Below are 19074 nucleotides of genomic sequence, written 5' to 3' on the forward strand. Positions count from 1 at the left end.
CAGTTGTATGAAATTAAATCAAATGTGAAAAACTGGCTGTGCAAAAATGTGGGTACCTCTGTAATTCTGCTACTTTGAATGCATTCAACTGCTCAATACTGATTACTGGCAACACCAAATTGGTTGGATTAGCTCATTAAGCCTTGAACTTCATAGGAAAGTGTGTCCAATTGTGAGAAAAAGTATTTAAAGTGGCCAGGTACAGGTTGATCTTCTATTTGACTCTCCTCTGAAGAGTGACAACATGTGATCCTCAAAGCAACTCTCAAAAGATCTGAAAACAAAGATTGTTTAGGGGAAGGCTACAAAAAGCTATCTCAGAGGTTTAAACTGTCAGTTTCAACTGTAAGGAATGGAATCAGGAAATGGAAGGCCACAGGCGCAGTTGCTTTAAAACTCAGGTCTGTCAGGCCAAGAAAAATACAGGAGTGGCATATGGGGAGGATTGTGAGAATGGTTACAGACAACCCAAAGATCACCTGCAAGAACATCTTGCGGCAGATGGTGTATCTGTACATTGTTCTGCAATTCAGCTGCCCATGCTCTGCAGCCATCAAATTTAACTGAAGTGGAGAGATTTTGTGGAAAATATCCACATCCAGAATCAAAATACTCATCAAAGGCTGTAGGAGGTGTCTAAAGACACCTAAAGACTGTTACATTTGCAAAAGGAGGCTCAACTAAGTATTGATGTACTATCTCTGTTACAGTATGGGGCCGATTCATCAAGGGTCTAATATCGAGGGTTAATTAACCCTCGATATTCGACTAGGAACTAAAATCCTTCGACTTCGAATATCGAAGTAGAAGGATTTAGCGCAGATAGTACGATCGTACGATCGAAGGATTATTCCTTCGATCGAACGATTAAATCCTTCTAATCGAACGATCGAAGGATTTAAATCCAACGATGGAAGGAATATCCTTCGATCAAAAAAACTTAGGAAAGCCTATGGGGACCTTCCCCATAGGCTAACATTGACTTCGGTAGCTTTTAGCTGCCGAACTAGGGGGTCAAATTTTTTTTTAAAGAGACAGTACTTCGACTATCGAATGGTCGAATAGTCGAACGATTTTTACTCCGAATCCTTCGATAATCGTAGTCGAAGGTCGAAGTAGCCCATTCGATGGTCGAAGTAGCCCACAAAAACTTCGAAATTCGAAGCTTTTTACCTTCGAATCCTTCACTCGAAGTTAATGAATCGGCCCCTTAATATTAAAAGGAAGTTGCTACTTTGAAATTATTAACAAAACTCCACCGAATTAAGATGGGTTCCCAAACTATTTCATATATGTATCACGTTTATAGTGAAGTTCTGATGTTTTAATAATGAGCAGCAATGGACAGGGCCAGGTGGGACACTAGGGAAAAACCTGGTGGGCCCTGCTGACCCAGAGCTGCTCCCCTCCTGAAATGTTATGTACTGCCGGGTCAAGAAGTGAATTCAACTCTTCAAGTAAGCATACATTCATAAGCATGCTAAACATCCTCTGTAGTTCAAATGAAAATATAGCTGTGGTGAAAAAGCCTGTGAGTTTCCAGTCATTCTATTTCTAGGGCTAATTTTTGTCCTTCTGTTTGCTGCAAATTGTATACCTATGCCTGGTATGTGTCTATATTCAAGTTGTTCATTTTAGGTGCAGTTACTGCTGGGCAAGATGGAGTACACAAAAGGTGGCAGGGGTCTACACTTAGAGGGTTATTTACTAAAACTCATATTTCTCTGGTTGGGTTTTTTGTAGCATTGGGTTATAATAAATCTTGAAAATGTTCAGTTTTTTTACATGAAAAAATTGAGTTTTTGCCCCAAAAAGTTTTAGAAAAAATTGTTGCTGAAAATCTGGCATCTCAAACCTGTTGAGGTCATGTATAAATCAATGGCAGATGTCCCTATCCCAATTTGAAGATTTTGCGGTCTGCTCAGGGTTTAGCCTGAATTCAGCTTTTGAATTCAGATTCAAGCAGTACATTTCAGGGTGATTATTAAAAAAAAAACCAGAACAGAATTTATAACAGAAACATGCAGCTTTACTGGGTGCCCCAAAGTTGAATCTGTTGTGGTTTACAAATGTCTTGAAACTAGAAGACAAGGCTGTCAAGGTCTTATACATATCTTGTACATAGACACCCCAGCCCTCTCTGCCCAAATTGCTGTCATTGTTTACATAGATTGGGCTTTTAAACCCACTGAAACAATTTACTTTGCAGATGAGCAGGCAAATATTATTTTTTCATCCATCTAGTAATGGCCATTTCTGAGGTTAACTTCCGAGAAGGTGATAAAAATGCCTACAATTCTGAAATGCCACACTGTACAAGTATGTTATGATACATCTCTTAACCTCTAGGTAGTGGATGACCTTTTCATTTTTATTTTTAAGATTTGGAAAAAAATCTGGAAATGACTGTTTGAAATCACTATGAGAATTGGAAGACACTTTAACCTCTAATGACTCAGAGGGAGGTTGTTTAGCTTGGCTTGACTTATCTATTGACTAGAGAATATTCAGATAGGGCAATGACTCTAAAGGCACCCACCACTGTGATCTGTACCTTGATCTTATGGTAAACTAGTTTCTTTAAAAATTAAATTCTAAAGAAAGTCCAATATACCTGTACTAGGAATTGCAGTATTCCAATGAAGCAGCTTTCTCTTAGAAACACCTTTCAGAAAAAAAGAGCAGGGTATTAAATATATTTATTTTATTTCTAGTTTATAAAAGGATATAATGACATAGGGAGAATTGCCTGGAAGACCTAACATATCCTTTTCAGCTTCCAATCTGACAGTTTTAGTCTACCATCAAACGGGGCTGTTTCTTGGTATGCAAACAAATGTAGGCTGATAAACAGCCTGTCCACTCACCTCCAAAATTTTCACTGATCCCTCATCAACAAAAAGCATCTGGAGGGAGTGTCCATAGCAGTGGCAGTGAAATTAAACTTAAAGCAGGGAAAAGGGAAGTACTCCACTGAAAATAGTTGGCACAGTCAAGCCTCTTTCTTTAGCCGTAGAGCTGTACTCTATATTAGCTATATTGCTAATACCCTTACTACATTCCCTTGATTATGCTTACAGTCAATTGTTTTTCACAATGGCACTCTAAAGCCTGAGATCATGTGAATTTTAGAGCTTTCAGAATCACTTATATCATAATGATGCTTCCATTATAAAAAATCTCCAGGCTTTTGAGTCTGCTATGCAAGTTGTTTGATAAAGGTTGTTCATTTGGAACCAAACAACTTTCATGGAATGATTAGTCTTTTCATTATTTAATGGATAATTTTCTCTAGTAATTGCCATGTGGACTAACTGAAGGCTGTGGGCATTTTCATTATACCCAAGCTGTGCTGAATGTTATTTATTGTGTAATTTATTATAGGTCAAATGGAAGGAAGTCTTCAACCAAATTAAACTTAGCATTATTATTAATTGGATTCTGTTTATTTATATTCCATGTGTGCTAAAATAAAACATTGGCATGCAGGCTTGACCAACAGCTACAACAGAAAAAACGTATTAACTATCTTTTATCCTCAGGGGACACCAGCTGCAATTATGGTTACATTATCTTAGTTTATAATACAGTGCATCTGGTTCAAAATAAAAAAGAGGATATTGTAGGGGAATACATATTTACAAGATGCTGGCACTAAACTGTTATAAAATGGCTTATTTTAGTGACATTTAGAGACATACATAGACATTTAATAGAGTTTATCTCTAGTCTGTTGTGTGCTAAACTAGGGGCAGTTTGGCAACATGCTATCTCATTTTCTGTTTGACATACTAGCTGCAGTATCATTTTACCCATACTGGTACATTAGGGTACCCTTATCAGCAACACATGGAAAGCAGTTTGCAGATGATAAGTACAAATAAAATTAGATTAATAATGAGAAGTATTAAGAAGGTCCAGTACAACAGTTTAACAGAAGGCACACTGCATGTTTCCCTTAATTACTTGCTAGCTGTGACTTATGCAAAGCTACGATAAACCTATTTATAATTACTTTCTGTGAAAGTGAAAATAGAGAGTTCTTATCCCCTGGGTAGAGAATTCTTTTTAGCACCATGGACAGAACAATTTTTCTTTTAAAGTTAGTTATTGCAATTCAGATACACAGTTAGTGCCCTTCAACAAAGAACTATTAACGTTTAAAATGTTTCTAAGTTTATCCTTTTCAATAAATGACTGCTGATGAATTACTTTTTTTCCGGAAGAAATAATCTAAAAACGTATGCAGTTTGTTTCTTATCTAAAGGTTCATATACGGGCGTGTGTGTGTGTGTGTAAAGAAGAAAAAAAATTTAAGTTTTTAAAAACATAACATTTTACTCAAAATTTTTAGAAGATCTTATTTTCCTTATTGATTGTATGAAGATGTATGTTTAATACGTAAAGAGCAACCATTCTGGCAAATGTTTAGATTCTACATCATAATTATAATGTAGCATATTCGTCTCCTAAATCAACTACATTACTGCAAAATTACTTTCCTCTTTAGCTATCGTAATAACAAAAAATTCCATCAAAATCAGGATAGAGACACCTGTCAATTTAAACATGGAGCAGACTTCATCCAGAAAAGGAATGTTTTTTCCAACTAAGCAACCAACGACATCTTTTAGGGGGTTATTTATCAAAGGTCGAGTCATTTTTTCAATGAAACATTTGAGTTTTCGAGGGTAAATTTCTTAAGTTTTAAGTTAAAAAAAACACGAAAAATCTGTGTTTTTTAAAAAAACTTACATTTTTAGAGATTTATTATACCTGAAGCTGGAAATAGATTGAATCCAAAAAAAAACCCATCTAAAACCTGTCGAGGTCATGCAGAAATAAATGGCAGAGGTCCTTTGAACCATTTTAAGATGTTTGTAGCCTTCGTGATGTTCAAGTTTTTTTTGTGGTTCTCGCTCAAAGACTCAATCTGTTTGAGCGATTCAAGTTTTTTCTGCCTAAAACTTCACCCTGACTATACTGATTTGAGTTTTTTACATTGAAGTTTTTTCTTAAACTAGAAACCTTTCGAGTTGTGAGTTCATTCATGGTCATTCAAGGCCTAAAAAAGCTCACAAAGCTCTAAAATTCGACCTTTGATAACCTAATAAACCTGTTGTTTTATAAAAGGAGATTGCTTTATGATTTGGTGAACTAAGTGCAACAATGCTTTACTTGTAAGACTGTAGTTTGTTATCTTTGGGAAACACAGGTATTTCTAAATGTTCATTAAATTGAGAAAATATCACTTTTAAGGACTGACAGCACAAAATATTGAAAAATAAATACTCTAAATAGATCTGAAATAATGCATGTTCTCCAGTGAATGAACTACAATGGAAAAATGAGTCACTGGAATGGCTTTGCCAAACAAATACCTTTCATCATTGGTACACTTGGGGGTGATTTATCAACTATTTTTTTTAGCAAATATTATTATACCATTATACTATACAGTATTATACTATAATATACTATTAAGCACAAAAAATTGAAAAACTCAAATTTAAAAATGCGGTATCTAAAAGCTGACAAGTTCATGTAGAAGTCACTGGAGATTGTCCTAAGCCAAATGTTAGTAATTTTTCAAGTTTTTCAAATGTTTTTGAGTTTGTAAACTCACAAATTCAAGGCATTCAAGTTTTATTTCCACAATTTATTCTTATTTTTTTTAATAAATAAGTAATCTTCAAGTTTTTTAAATGTAAAAGTTTATTTGAAGTAGGGAAAAAACTGTAAAAATATGCAAAATAGAATTTTCATAAACAGGCCTTTTGATGTTACTTAGAAGAATCAAGATCTGATATACATATTTGCTAAATGCCTAACGCAAGGTTTGGCAAACCATCATCCTTTGAAAGTCTTAGATGGGGTTGCATTGACTTAATAATGGCAGTCTGTGATAAATATAACAATTGGAAAAATCTGTATAGTACCTATTTGGAAAATAATATGTGTGTGTATATTTTTTTTTTGATAATTTATGATTATTCCTCTTTAGTATACATCAAATATAAGAATATTAAAATTGTTTCCTAACTTCCTTCCTGATGAAGAAATCTTTCAGAAATTAAAAAGCCATTAAACTCATTCCCAACCATATGAACAATATGATTTGCTAGTTCTGCAGGTGCTGCTGTGAAGTATAATCAAGTCTTAATTAGGCAAGTCTTAATGCTGTTTGAACACTGCAATGATTACAGAGGTTACAGTTTCACTACAGCCTATGTTTACAATATCTAATTTTCTTTCGAAACAATACAATTTAGTACATTTTAGTCAAGATAATGTAAAATAGAATATATTAAAGGGATACTGTCATAGGAAATTTTTTTTTCAAAATTAATCAGTTAATAGTGCTGCTCCAGCAGAATTCTGCACTGAAATCCATTTCTCAAAAGAGCAAACAGATTTTTGTATATTCAATTTTGAAATCTGACATGGGGCTAGACATATTGTCAATTTCCCAGCTGCCCCTGGTCATGTGAGTTGTGCTCTGATAAACTTCAATCACTCGTTACTGCTGTACTGCAAGTTGGAGTGATATCACCCCCTCCCTTCCCCCCCCAGCAGCCAAACAAAAGAACAATAGGAAGGTAACCAGATAGCAGCTCCCTAACACAAGATAACAACTGCCTGGTAGATCTAAGAACACCACTCAATAGTAAAAACCCATGTCCCACTGAGACACATTCAGTTACATTTAGAAAGAAAAACAGCAGCCTGTCAGAAAGCATTTCTCTCCTAAAGTGCAAGCACAAGTCACATAACCAGGGGCAGCTGGGAAATTGACAAAATGTCTAGCCCCATGTCAGATTTCAAAATTGAATATAAAAAAATCTGTTTGCTCTTGTGAGAAATGGATTTCAGTGCAGAATTCTGCTGGAGTAGCACTATTAACTGATGCGTTTTGAAAAAAACATGTTTTCTGATGACAGGATCCCTTTAAATAAGAGAATACATATTTACTAGATGGTGGTGCTATGCATGTATGAAATAGCATTTAGAGCTGCAATATTTCATATTTAGAAACAAAACAATTGTAACTATTGAATGACCTCAAAATGCAATTTTTGTACCCTATTAAAAGTTTTTATCATGTCAAAAACACTGGTAACTAGGGAGGAGCATTGGGAAAAGTGTCTAGATAAAAACAGATTTTCCTAAAACCTCAGCTTTGGCAGTTGATATACTGTATGTTCTTAGGGAACAAATGAACAGGTTTCAGTCCTCAGGGCATATTTATCAAAAAGTGAAATTAGAGCTTGCTACACGCTACAATCCTCAGCCTGCTAACGTTTCTAGTCTGGACAATAAATCAGTACTGATGCTATGTATTCTTTTAGAAGCATGTGCTTTGAAATAAAGACAAATCATTCACTTTTTTGTCTCTAAGGTTTTGTTGAAAAGTCGTCTTTCTGTCTTTCAAATGTTGTCGACAACATCAACCATTTACATAGTACTGCATCTGAATTGTTATAGATTACTCAAGAGAACTGGGAGATTGGCAGTTATCTCTTTATTACTCAAGCGTCCATTTAAAATCCATAAAGACAAGTGTACTATTTTATAGACATTCCATAGCAGGAATGATTGATATTTACATAAACTATATAACACTGATTGAAGCATTTTTTGGAGCTAAGACACTAATAACAAGAACAAGTCTGCATTTTAAAACTAATGGGGCACTTTAGTTTATAAGGAATCCAAAAACACAATACTAACAAAAAAAAACAAGGCAGTATAACACTTGTATTTATTTGTTTTTCCCATTGTTAAGACAAAAACCGATTTCCTAACATCATGGGGGGTGCCACCAATCAATATCTAATAGCTTATATTATCTTATTCAAGATATATATCTTATTCAACTTTCATATTTTTCCCACAATTAAATCTTTTCATGCTAAAAATCATGAACTTGAACCATGATCTAAAAACATTTTAGCTATTCATCAAAAAAATTTTTTAGAAACTCTAATATACATCTTTGCCATCGAAAAGCTTGTGAGTTCATGTAGAAGCTGTCCTAAACAAAACGTAGACTATTTGTTCAATTCAAGTTGTTTTTCAGCATTTTTTGAGCTTGTCTAGCCATTAAAAAATGATGAATGAAATATAAATTTGAGGTATTTATATTTAGTTTTATTTGATCAGTTTTTTAAATAAATATGGTAACATTTGCATCTTTTTAAAGTGTGAGTTTATTCATAAAGAAAAAGGAAAATGTTAATAAATGAGGAAATATTGAACTGCAGGGATTCCACAGTTCAAACTTTAATTTATTCATTCATTTTTCTAATGGTTATACAACAATGCAACAAACTCTCTCTGTAAACTGTTATAAGATAAACTGAATATTTAAGCTTCATCTTTCCATGTGTGCCAGCTGCATAATGGGTGGCATATTTTATTAAGTAAATCAGAGATGTTTAAATATGGGGGTAGATTTACCAAAATGCAAAAAAATAACTCACAACCAAAAAACACACCCACTTTCTATTCCTTCAATTTTTAGAAACATATTTATTAATGGGTTAAAGTTAGAGTTCACCATTTCATAAATACAATTCTAAAAATCCTATAAGAATGAATATAAAGTGGGTGAGTTTTTGTTGTTGTGAGTTCTTTTCTCACATTTTGAAAAATCTGCCCCTTAATTTAACGAAACTACTAGCGAATAAATTAGACTGTTGCGAAACTGTGGTGAAAACTCACCGGCAAAAAATCCACGGCAACATAAAAAAATAGTCACATGTCAGAATAGTTGCGCGCATAAATATTTTCGTGCATCGAAATTTTTAGTAGCCACAGAATGACACTGCCCAGAATTAGACAACTTGTTATCTAAAAAGACCCCTAGATCCTTCTCATTTAAGGAAACTCCCAACACACTGCCATTTAGTGTATAACTTAGTATTTATATTATTTTTGCCAAAGTGCATAACCTTGCATTTATCAACATTGAACCTCATTTTCCAGTTTGCTGCCCAGTTTCCCAACTTAGACAAATTACTCTGCAAAGTGGCAGCATCCTGCATGGAACCTATAGTTTTGCACAATTTAGTATCATCTGCAAAAATAGAAACAGTTATATCAATGCCCACCTCCAGGTCATTAATAAACAAGTTGAAAAGCAAGGGACCTAGTACAGAGCCCTGCGGTACTCCTCTAACAACACTGGTCCAATTAGAAAATGTTCCATTTACCACAAGTCTTTGTAGTCTATCTTTTAGCCAGTTCTCTATCCAGGTACAAATACTATGTTCCAGGCCAACATTCCTTAATTTAACCAGTAACCTTCTGTGTTGTGCGTATAAAAATTGTGGCTCATGTAAAAATTGTTGTACATCAAAATAATTTTGATGCCCATCGACTTCAATGCATTTCGCAAATTTTTTCAGAATTTTGTAAATTTCTCGGCAAAGCAAAACGGAACAGATTCATTAATCACTTTCCATCTGAACTTTCAAAAGTACCGTATATACTCGAGTATAAGCCGAGTTTTTCAGCCCCCAAAATATGCTGACAAACACTACCTCGGCTTATACTCCGGTCAATCGCAAAAACGGTCGCCGGCGCCCAAGAATAGTCACCAAAGAATAGTCGCCGGCGCCCAAGAATAGTCGCCGGCACCTCCAATGGGAGCAGAAGCCCTCAATTTTTTGATTGAAACTTACCAGAAGCTGCTGCATTTCTCACCCTAGGCTTATACTCGAGTCAATAAGCTTTCCCAGTTTTTGGAGGTAAAATTAGGTACCTCGGCTTATACTCGGGACGGCTTATACTCGAGTATATACGGTAAATGTTTTATTTTTATGCAGACTAGTGATGGGCGGATTTGCGCCGTTTCGCTTCGCCGAAAAATTTGCGAATTTCGCGCGTAATTCGCGAAACGGCGCCCGTTTTTGACGCCGGCGCCCGTTTTTTTTCCGCAAATTTTCGCGGGCGTTTCGCGAATTTATTCGCCTGCCGCGAATTTATTCGCCTGCCGCGAATCGCGCAAATTCGCAGCGAATTCGCGCCTGCCGAATAAATTCGCCCATCACTAATGCAGACATGTTTCTGCATGTAATGACCTGTTTTTCACCCACCTTGTTCCATTGTGAAGTGGTACATTCTAGAACCTAAAGTTCCTCTGCTTCCCAGTGAATTGGGGTGCCAACCACTGAAGAAAGCAGAAATTCAAGTCCCAGAACCCATGACTTGATTCAAGAAAAAAAAAAATCAACTGACTTTAGAACTGCAAATAGTGATATTTGAATTTTTGTTCTGCGTAGCTGCAACAAAGGTTACCGATACTTGTATATTGCATTTAGTAGCTCACTATCCTTTACAGAAATCATTAACTGCCTTATTGTTGAACTACAATTTACACAATCCACAGGTAGATTACTGTTGTTAGTGGGCTTCTAGGAAATGTAGTTTAGCAATATCTAGAGGACTACATGTTGTCTGTGCCTGATCTAGTTATTCCAGCCTCAAACATGAAGACTGTTACTCCAACCACTGTTCATGCTATGATAATTATTCTAATCAAAGAAAACCACACACAGAATTTCACTATTTTTCTATTTAAATATGAATTTAATAAAAGAGTAATGTTATATATCAATCTCCCTGCAGTAAACACTGTGACATAACGCTGCTTGAGAGACAAAGCGATCTTCAACATGCTTTTTTGCAAGTACGTTGAAAACCTCTCTGACCCTCAAGGCTTAAAGAAAATTACATCCGTTGGTAACTGCTCTTCAATATTTCTTTCTCCACAGGGTGCAAGTGGAGTTTTATGTGAACGAAAATACCTTTAAAGAAAGGTTGAAGCTTTTCTTCATCAAAAACCAAAGATCAAGTATGTATTTATGCATGAGTCTGAAAACCAACTGAGAAATGTATAGACTAACAATTATTTTCAACACGTATTCAGTTTGTTTTTTTAAGATTTCAATGTATTATTATTTCAGTGCTAACTTATGACACTATTTATAATGCAAAGCTGTACTGCCGCTGGATATTATTATTTATAATCTAGAAAGCACTAGCAGAGAAGGAAAAATGGGGACATGGAAATCAATTTATTTGATACCGTGAATCATCCCTACACACTGTACTAAACACCTGTTATCTGAAAAGCTCCAAATTATGGAAAGCTCCAAATTATGGAAAGGCCATCTCCAATAGACTGCATTTAACTTCTCCTCCATTTCCTCTGGTCACTTATAGTATGGGATCTGTTATCCAGAAACCCATTATTCAGAAAGCTCCTAATTACAGGAAGGCCATTTTCCATAGTCTTCACTTTAATCAAACAATTAAATTAATTTAATTAATTTTAAAAATTATTTCCTTTTTCTCTGTAATAATTAAAACAGTACCTTGTACGTGATCCAAACTAAGATTTACTTAATCTTTACTGGAAGCAAAACCAGCCTATTAGGTTTATTTAATGTTTACATGATTTTCCAGTAGATTTAAGGTATGAAGATCTAAGTTACAGAAATATCCATTATCTGGAAAACTTCAGGTCCCTGGAATTCTGGATAACAGGTCCCATACCTGTATTAGAACTTTTTAAAGCACAATTAAATTTATTTTCTCTAAAACTGTGAATGCCCTGAAGGTTATTAAAAGTTTAGAAAATAAAACGTATGAACTGAAAAAAAATGCTGAACGATGAGCAAATCTCTAAGATCTCTAAAAATGTAAGTGTTTATGACAATTACTAGTAAAAATCTGAAAACCTCAAAGTCTTAATGACTTAAAAAAAAAAAAGGTCCACTAAGATCAGATCAGCTCCCATCGACTTCTATAGGACTTTAAATGCTTTTACTTGGTGACATTTTGTATTAGAGTTTTTCGTGGCTTTTACACTTAATAAATGTAGAATGTTTAAAGTTTTAGAGAAATAAAAAAAACATGAATTTTTAAATATGATTAAAATAGATATCCTAATGTTAGTAAAAAAGGCCCGATTGAATCATTGAAACCTTTCTACTTAAACTGAAAATATTTAGACTTTCAAATGTTTAGAACCCCATGACAACATGAGCTATAGGTAACTTTTAATGTAGATTAATATTTTGAAAAGAAATTTTTAGTGACCGTATCACTTTAAGCCCATGATATATTCTTAAGTGTCTGACACAGTTATCAGTGACTGTTCCAAGGCAGCATTTATGTAGCCAATATAAAAATGCCACTGAAGGGCTTAGACGTGTAGCAGAATACATATCATGTTAGATCATTGACACATCAGAATAAGGAGATTGCAATGTAACTGGGTCCAGGCACAGAAATTGATGCAGCTGTGCAGACTGCTATCTATATAGTTTTATCTGGAAAACCTAAGCCAGGAAACTAATCATTCGCTGGCTCTAAAGATTAGGTTCCTATAATTAACATAATAAAATTAAATAAATATAATAAATATATAAATATTATAATATAAATAAAATTCTGATGATTATTTCCAATTAAAGTGATAGTGACACTGAAAAATTACTCTTAAAAATATTAATGTCCATTAAAAGTTAAAAGTCCATTAAAAGTTATAGGTCACGCTGATTGTTTTTCACTGATAGGGCTACTTTTGTAAGTAACTTTTACTTGAAGTTTCTAAACCTGACTGATTTGCCAACCTGCCTGTTCCTTTCTCAGCTTGCCAGAGTTTTAATGCTAAAAAACTTTACTACTCAACTGCTGCAGTCTATATAGGCCTGTCAAAAAGGGCCAAGTGCTGGAATATAGCCCCCAACTCCAAAGGGCACTCAATTCAAAAATTCAAAGATATATTTCCAGTCAATTCTCAAAGTTAAAAAGTCACTTTTTATTCATCATAAATATTAAAAAAGTAGGCATACAGACCAACCGATACTCCGCCCTACGCGTTTCGCACCCACAGGCACTTATTCATAGGCATTACTGTTGTTACATTTGGTCACAAAATTTATACCCCAGGTAATCCCTCCCCAAACGTTAAAACCAATCACGTGCTGCCACCTCACGTCTCTTTTCTTAACCCTTTAACCGCCAAGCACGTACGGCGTACGTGCTGGCGGTTCAGGGCTCAGGCTGCCAAGAACGTACCTCGTACGTTCTATTGCAGCTGAGCCCTTCTCTCTGCATCGGCGGCTTTTGCCGCCTCTGCAGAGAGTCAGGAGGGTAGACAGCCCCCTGGGCAACGTGGCTGGGGGGCTGTCAAGTCGGATCTGCGACGCGATTGTCGCAGATCCGACTTCAAAGTAGCAGAAGCGCAATGTAAGCGCTGCTGCTGCTGGCTTACCTCCTCCTCGTCGCACCACGCGCCCACTCACTTCCTGCTGCGCAGTAACTCTGCAGACACGCTGCCAGGAGTCGTCCTTCGGTTCCAGCGATCCTCCTGCTACAAAAACGGTAAGTGCACGTTTTTTTACACACTTACCTGCACTTACACATACCTACAGTACATTTATACACTTACATAAACATTTTAGTAAAAATTTGTATTTTTTATTTTTTATTTTTTTATTTTAGCACACTTGGTCGATTTTGTACACTTATTTACACTTAATTACATGTATTTGCACACTCAGACAACTTTTATTAGTGCACAAATATGTATACACAAAAACTCACAAACAGTTGTTTTTTTTTTTTTTTACTTATTCATTGTACTGTTTGTTTTGCCTAAAAGCATGTTATTTTGACAGCGTGACTATTGGATAATCGATTTCGGCCACTAATTACGCTGTCGGATCAATTATTTTGTTATTTCATTGATTTACGCTATTTTTGTGGTTTTATTGCAATTTTATCCATGCATTATTGTTCCTTATGTATCTTTAGTATAGTTTTGCTGTTTGGTGCTTTGGTATAGAAAGATTTATTTTACTTAGTTTGATTCACCAGAATATATGCTTTCCAAAAATATATGGGTTTTTGGGGGTCTTTTTACAGTTTTGGGGTCTTATGGCACATAACGCACAGTTGGGGCTCTCTTTTCTGCAGCTTAGTTGGCTAGCGTGAAAATTCATAGGCATGTTTTTCATTTGGGGTCCGTACACGCCACATACTTTGGTAAATCTATGCATATTGGGCATCAAACTATTTAGTAGACCTCTGACGTCCATATTTAGGGTGATTTTTCTTTATACGTAAAACATTGTGTGCGATAAATGCGGCAAACTGCAACAATTTTAGGCGATTTTCAGAAATGTAAAAACCTCTGCGTTTAGAAAAGCTTTGCAGTTTGGTGTAGAAAGACGTCTTTATCTTTTTTGGATTCGTCAGAATGTGTACTTTCCAAAAATATATGGTTTTGGGGGGGTCTTTGCTGTTAGGAGGGTCTTGAGGCACATAATATGAAGTCAAGGGTCTATGTTCACAGAAGGCGAATCGGCAGCGGAGAAAAATCATATGCACTATTTTCATTTGGGGTCCGCACATGCCAGCTGCCTTGGTATATCAATGCATATTGGGCATCAAACGGTTCAGTTGACCCTTGGCATCAGTATTTATGATGTTTTAGAATTGTATGTAAGAAATTGGGTGAGATAAATGCGGCCAATTGCAATATTTTTAGGCAATTTTCAAAAATGTAAAAACTGTTGCTTTTATCGCCAAATTTAGGAAAGGCTTGCGGCTTGGTACTTTGGAGTACAAGGACATGCATACCCAATTTGGATTCGCGGGAATGTGTACTTTCCGAAAATATATGGTTTTCTGGGGTGAATGTACTTTTTTCTACCTTTGCTCCCCCCAAAACTATGTATATGTGTTGATTTTGCAGTACCTGAAATGACAGACCATATGGGGGTCTTCCTTTTGGGGCCCCTATATGCCACGTGCTTGGGTACACCTATACATATTGGGCATCAAACTGTTCAGAGGACCCTAGGCTTTCATATTTGGGGTGATTTCTCTAGATACCTAAAAGTATGTGGGTAATACGATGCTGCAGGGTAGAAATTTTGAAGTCATTTTTGGAAATGTCCCCAAAATCACCAAATTTAGGAATGATTTGCGGCTTGGTACTTTGTAGAACAAAGACATGCATACCCAATTTAGATTCGTGGGAATGTGTACTTTCCGAAAATATATGGTTTTCTGGGGTGAACTTACTGTTTCCTACTTTTGCCCCCCCCAAAACGATGTAAATGTGTTGATTTTGCAGTACCTGAAATGACAGACTATATGGGGGTCTTCCTTTTGGGGCCCCTGTATGCCACGTGCTTGGGTACACCTATACATATTGGGTATCAAACTGTTCAGAGGACCCTAGGCTTTCATATTTGGGGTGATTTCTCTTGATACCTAAAAGTATGTGGGTAATACGATGCTGCAGGGTAGATATTTTGAGGTGATTTTTGGAAATGTCACCAAAATCACCAAATTTAGGAATGGTTTGCGGCTTGGTACTTTGGCGTAGAAAGACATGCATACCCAATTTGGATTCGTGGGAATGTGTACTTTCCGAAAATATATGGTTTTCTGGGGTGAACTTACTGTTTCCTACTTTTGCCCCCCCCCCAAAACGATGTAAATGTGTTTATTTTTGCAGTACCTGAAATGACAGACTATATGCGGGTCTTCCTTTTGGGGCCCCTGTATGCCACGTGCTTGGGTACACCTATACGTATTGGGCATCAAACTGTTCAGAGGACCCCAGGCTTTCATATTTGGGGTGATTTTTCTTGATACCTAAAAGTATGTGGGTAATACGATGCTGCAGGGTAGATATTTTGAGGTGATTTTTGGAAATGTCACCAAAATCACCAAATTTAGGAATGGTTTGCGGCTTGGTACTTTGGCGTAGAAAGACATGCATACCCAATTTGGATTTGTGGGAATGTGTACTTTCCGAAAATATATGGTTTTCTGGGGTGAACTTACTGTTTTCTACTTTTGCCCCCCCCCAAAACGATGTAAATGTGTTGATTTTGCAGTACCTGAAATGACAGACTATATGCGGGTCTTCCTTTTGGGGCCCCTGTATGCCACGTGCTTGGGTACACCTATACGTATTGGGCATCAAACTGTTCAGAGGACCCTAGGCTTTCATATTTGGGGTGATTTTTCTTGATACCTAAAAGTATGTGGGTAATACGATGCTGCAGGGTAGATATTTTGAGGTGATTTTTGGAAATGTCACCAAAATCACCAAATTCACCAAATTTAGGAATAGTTTGCGGCTTGGTACTTTGGCGTAGAAAGACATGCATACCCAATTTGGATTCAGGGGAATGCGTACTTTCCAAAAATATATGGTTTTCTGGGGTGAACGTACTTTTTCTATCTTTGCTGCCCCCCAAAACGATGTAAATGTGTTGATTTTGCAGTATCTGAAATGACAGAACAAACGGGGGGTCTTCCTTTTGGGGCCCCCTATGCCACGTGCTTGGGTACATCTATTCATATTGGGCATAAAACTGTTCAGTGGACCCAGGATTTTATATTTGGGGTGTTTTACATTGATACCTTATGATGTGTGGGAGATATGTTGCTGTAGAGTGGAAGCTTTGAGGTCATTTTTCAAAAAATTCACCAATTTCTATAAAACATTATAACTTTAGGAAACAATTGCAACTTGGTAGTTTGGAGTACAAAGATATTTCTACCCATTTTTGATTCACCAGAATCTGTTCTTTCTAGTAATGGGTAGTTTTCTAGGGTAAACCTACTGTTAGCGGAATGTTTGGCCTTGAAATCAAAAGTATGCCTTTTGGGGAGCGTTGCTTTGGAAATTTGGTTGTGTACTGCTTGTAGATTTTGAGCTATACAAGTGAGAAATCTCCATAAAACTATATATATTTGGTATTGTCGCGTTCAGGAGACATAGACCTTTCTAAATCGGCTGTGTTCTCGTACATAAAATGAATGATGTTTCTGATATATGTGATTGTTCTTCGTGAAACATGATTTTTTTCATTTTATTTGACACTTAGAATCCAATATTTTTTTACAGAAGTAGAATTACACCAAAATTCTTGCATATTGTGAAAGTTCAGGTTGTCCTGAAAAAAACAATATATTGTTTTCCTGGGTTAACTAAAAGACCACCCCAGGAAAGGCTCTTAAAGTGAGAGAGTGCAAAATATCTAAAAACTGCTTGGCAGTAGATGTTCGCATCTAGGACAAAACGGCTGGCAGGGAAAGGGTTAAAGCAACATATATATCAAATTGGTCCTATTAGCAATATTTTTCTGCCTATACTCTGTTTCATCTCACAAACATTTTATTAGGATACACACATTTAGACAAATATTTAAATGGCAATTACTGCCCTATTACATTGTATTTTCCTCCTAATATTATTATCAGTATATATCACATTCTCTTAACTGCCCCATACACTTCTATACATCCACCTCATTGTAGACATAGCTGGTCACATTATAATTTACGTAAAGCATGTTACATCAAACTCGTAGTTTAACCCAAGTGGTAACCGAGTGTGCAAATAAAAAATCCAAAAAAGTTCCCTTTTTGCTAACAACCCTGCTAGATTACCCCCTCTATTACCCAATCTTACTTTTTCTATTCCCTGTACAGAAAAATATGCTAAATCACTCCCATTGCATCTTGAGAAGTGTCTCGTTATGTTACTCTTTTCAACTGTTTTTGGATTTTTTATTTGACTCAGATGTTCCCGTATTCGCTCTTTTAGCGTCCTGCTTGTGCAACCCACATATTGTTTCTGACATTTCAGACATGTTATCAAATAAACCACTGTGGATGTATTGCAATTTATATAATCTCTTATTTTGAAACTAGTGTTTGTCACCGTGGACTTAAATTCTTTTGAAGTTTTCATATGTTGACAGGTTATACATCTACGACTACCACACTTGTGGCTCCCTTCCACCTTCAGAAAGTTCTTATTGCCTTGGTACTCCCTATTCGTTTCCCTGTACATACTTGGTGATAAGTGGTCCCTCAATGTATGAGACCGCCTTGGTATGCTATTAACTCCTCCTTTTAGTATTTTATGAAAATCATCATATATTATATAAATTGCAATACATCCACAGTGGTTTACTTGATAACATGTCTGAAATGTCAGAAACAATATGTGGGTTGCACAAGCAGGACGCTAAAAGAGCGAATACGGGAACATCTGAGTTAAATAAAAAATCCAATAACAGTTGAAAAGAGTAACATAACGAGACACTTCTCAAGATGCAATGGGAGTGATTTAGCATATTTTTCTGTACAGGGAATAGAAAAAGTAAGATTGGGTAATAGAGGGGGTAATCTAGCAGGGTTGTTAGCAAAAAGGGAACTTTTTTGGATTTTTTATTTGCACACTCGGTTACCACTTGGGTTAAACTACGAGTTTGATGTAACATGCTTTACGTAAATTATAATGTGACCAGCTATGTCTACAATGAGGTGGATGTATAGAAGTGTATGGGGCAGTTAAGAGAATGTGATATATACTGATAATAATATTAGGAGGAAAATACAATGTAATAGGGCAGTAATTGCCATTTAAATATTTGTCTAAATGTGTGTATCCTAATAAAATGTTTGTGAGATGAAACAGAGTATAGGCAGAAAAATATTGCTAATAGGACCAATTTGATATATATGTTGCTTTAAGAAAAGAGACGTGAGGTGGCAGCACGTGATTGGTTTTAACGTTTGGGGAGGGATTTCCTGGGGTATAAATTTTGTGACCAAATGTAACAACAGTAATGCCTATGAATAAGTGCCTGTGGGTGCGAAACGCGTAGGGCGGAGTATCGGTTGGTCTGTATGCCTACTTTTTTAATATTTATGATGAATAAAAAGTGACTTTTTAACTTAGAGTTTTAATGCTAACAGACTAATGCTGCACAAATATGACAGAAAAATATGGGATCATATAGGTAATGTAAAAACATCAGGCAAATACACAAAGACAATGTTTAATTTCAGGTGTCTCTTTAAGGACATATGTACTGCTTAGTTTGCTCAGCAACAAGAGTGTGTTGATTGGAAAGCTCATTCTTAGCTCTTCCCAATGAACATTTCAACTGATACATTCTCAGGGTTTAAAAGCAATAAGAGTTTTAGGCCCGTCCTTTATTTATCCCCGAGTGTTAATGC

At 36.0% G+C, this 19074-nt stretch overlaps 1 protein-coding gene across 3 annotated transcripts in view; it reads left to right on the forward strand.

Annotated features, from left to right (window-relative positions):
- Positions 1 to 19074, forward strand: part of kcnt2.L (potassium channel, sodium activated subfamily T, member 2 L homeolog) — a 197144-nt gene that overhangs the window by 52379 nt on the left and 125691 nt on the right. For all 3 annotated transcript variants that reach the window (XM_041590633.1, XM_041590634.1, XM_041590635.1), the window contains exon 2: positions 10779 to 10858. In XM_041590633.1, coding sequence (XP_041446567.1) covers positions 10779 to 10858 — 80 coding nt within the window. The remainder of the gene's footprint in view (positions 1 to 10778; positions 10859 to 19074) is intronic.

The sequence above is a fragment of the Xenopus laevis genome, chromosome 4L, assembly GCF_017654675.1.
Source record: "Xenopus laevis strain J_2021 chromosome 4L, Xenopus_laevis_v10.1, whole genome shotgun sequence".
NCBI classification, from domain to species: Eukaryota; Metazoa; Chordata; class Amphibia; order Anura; family Pipidae; genus Xenopus; species Xenopus laevis.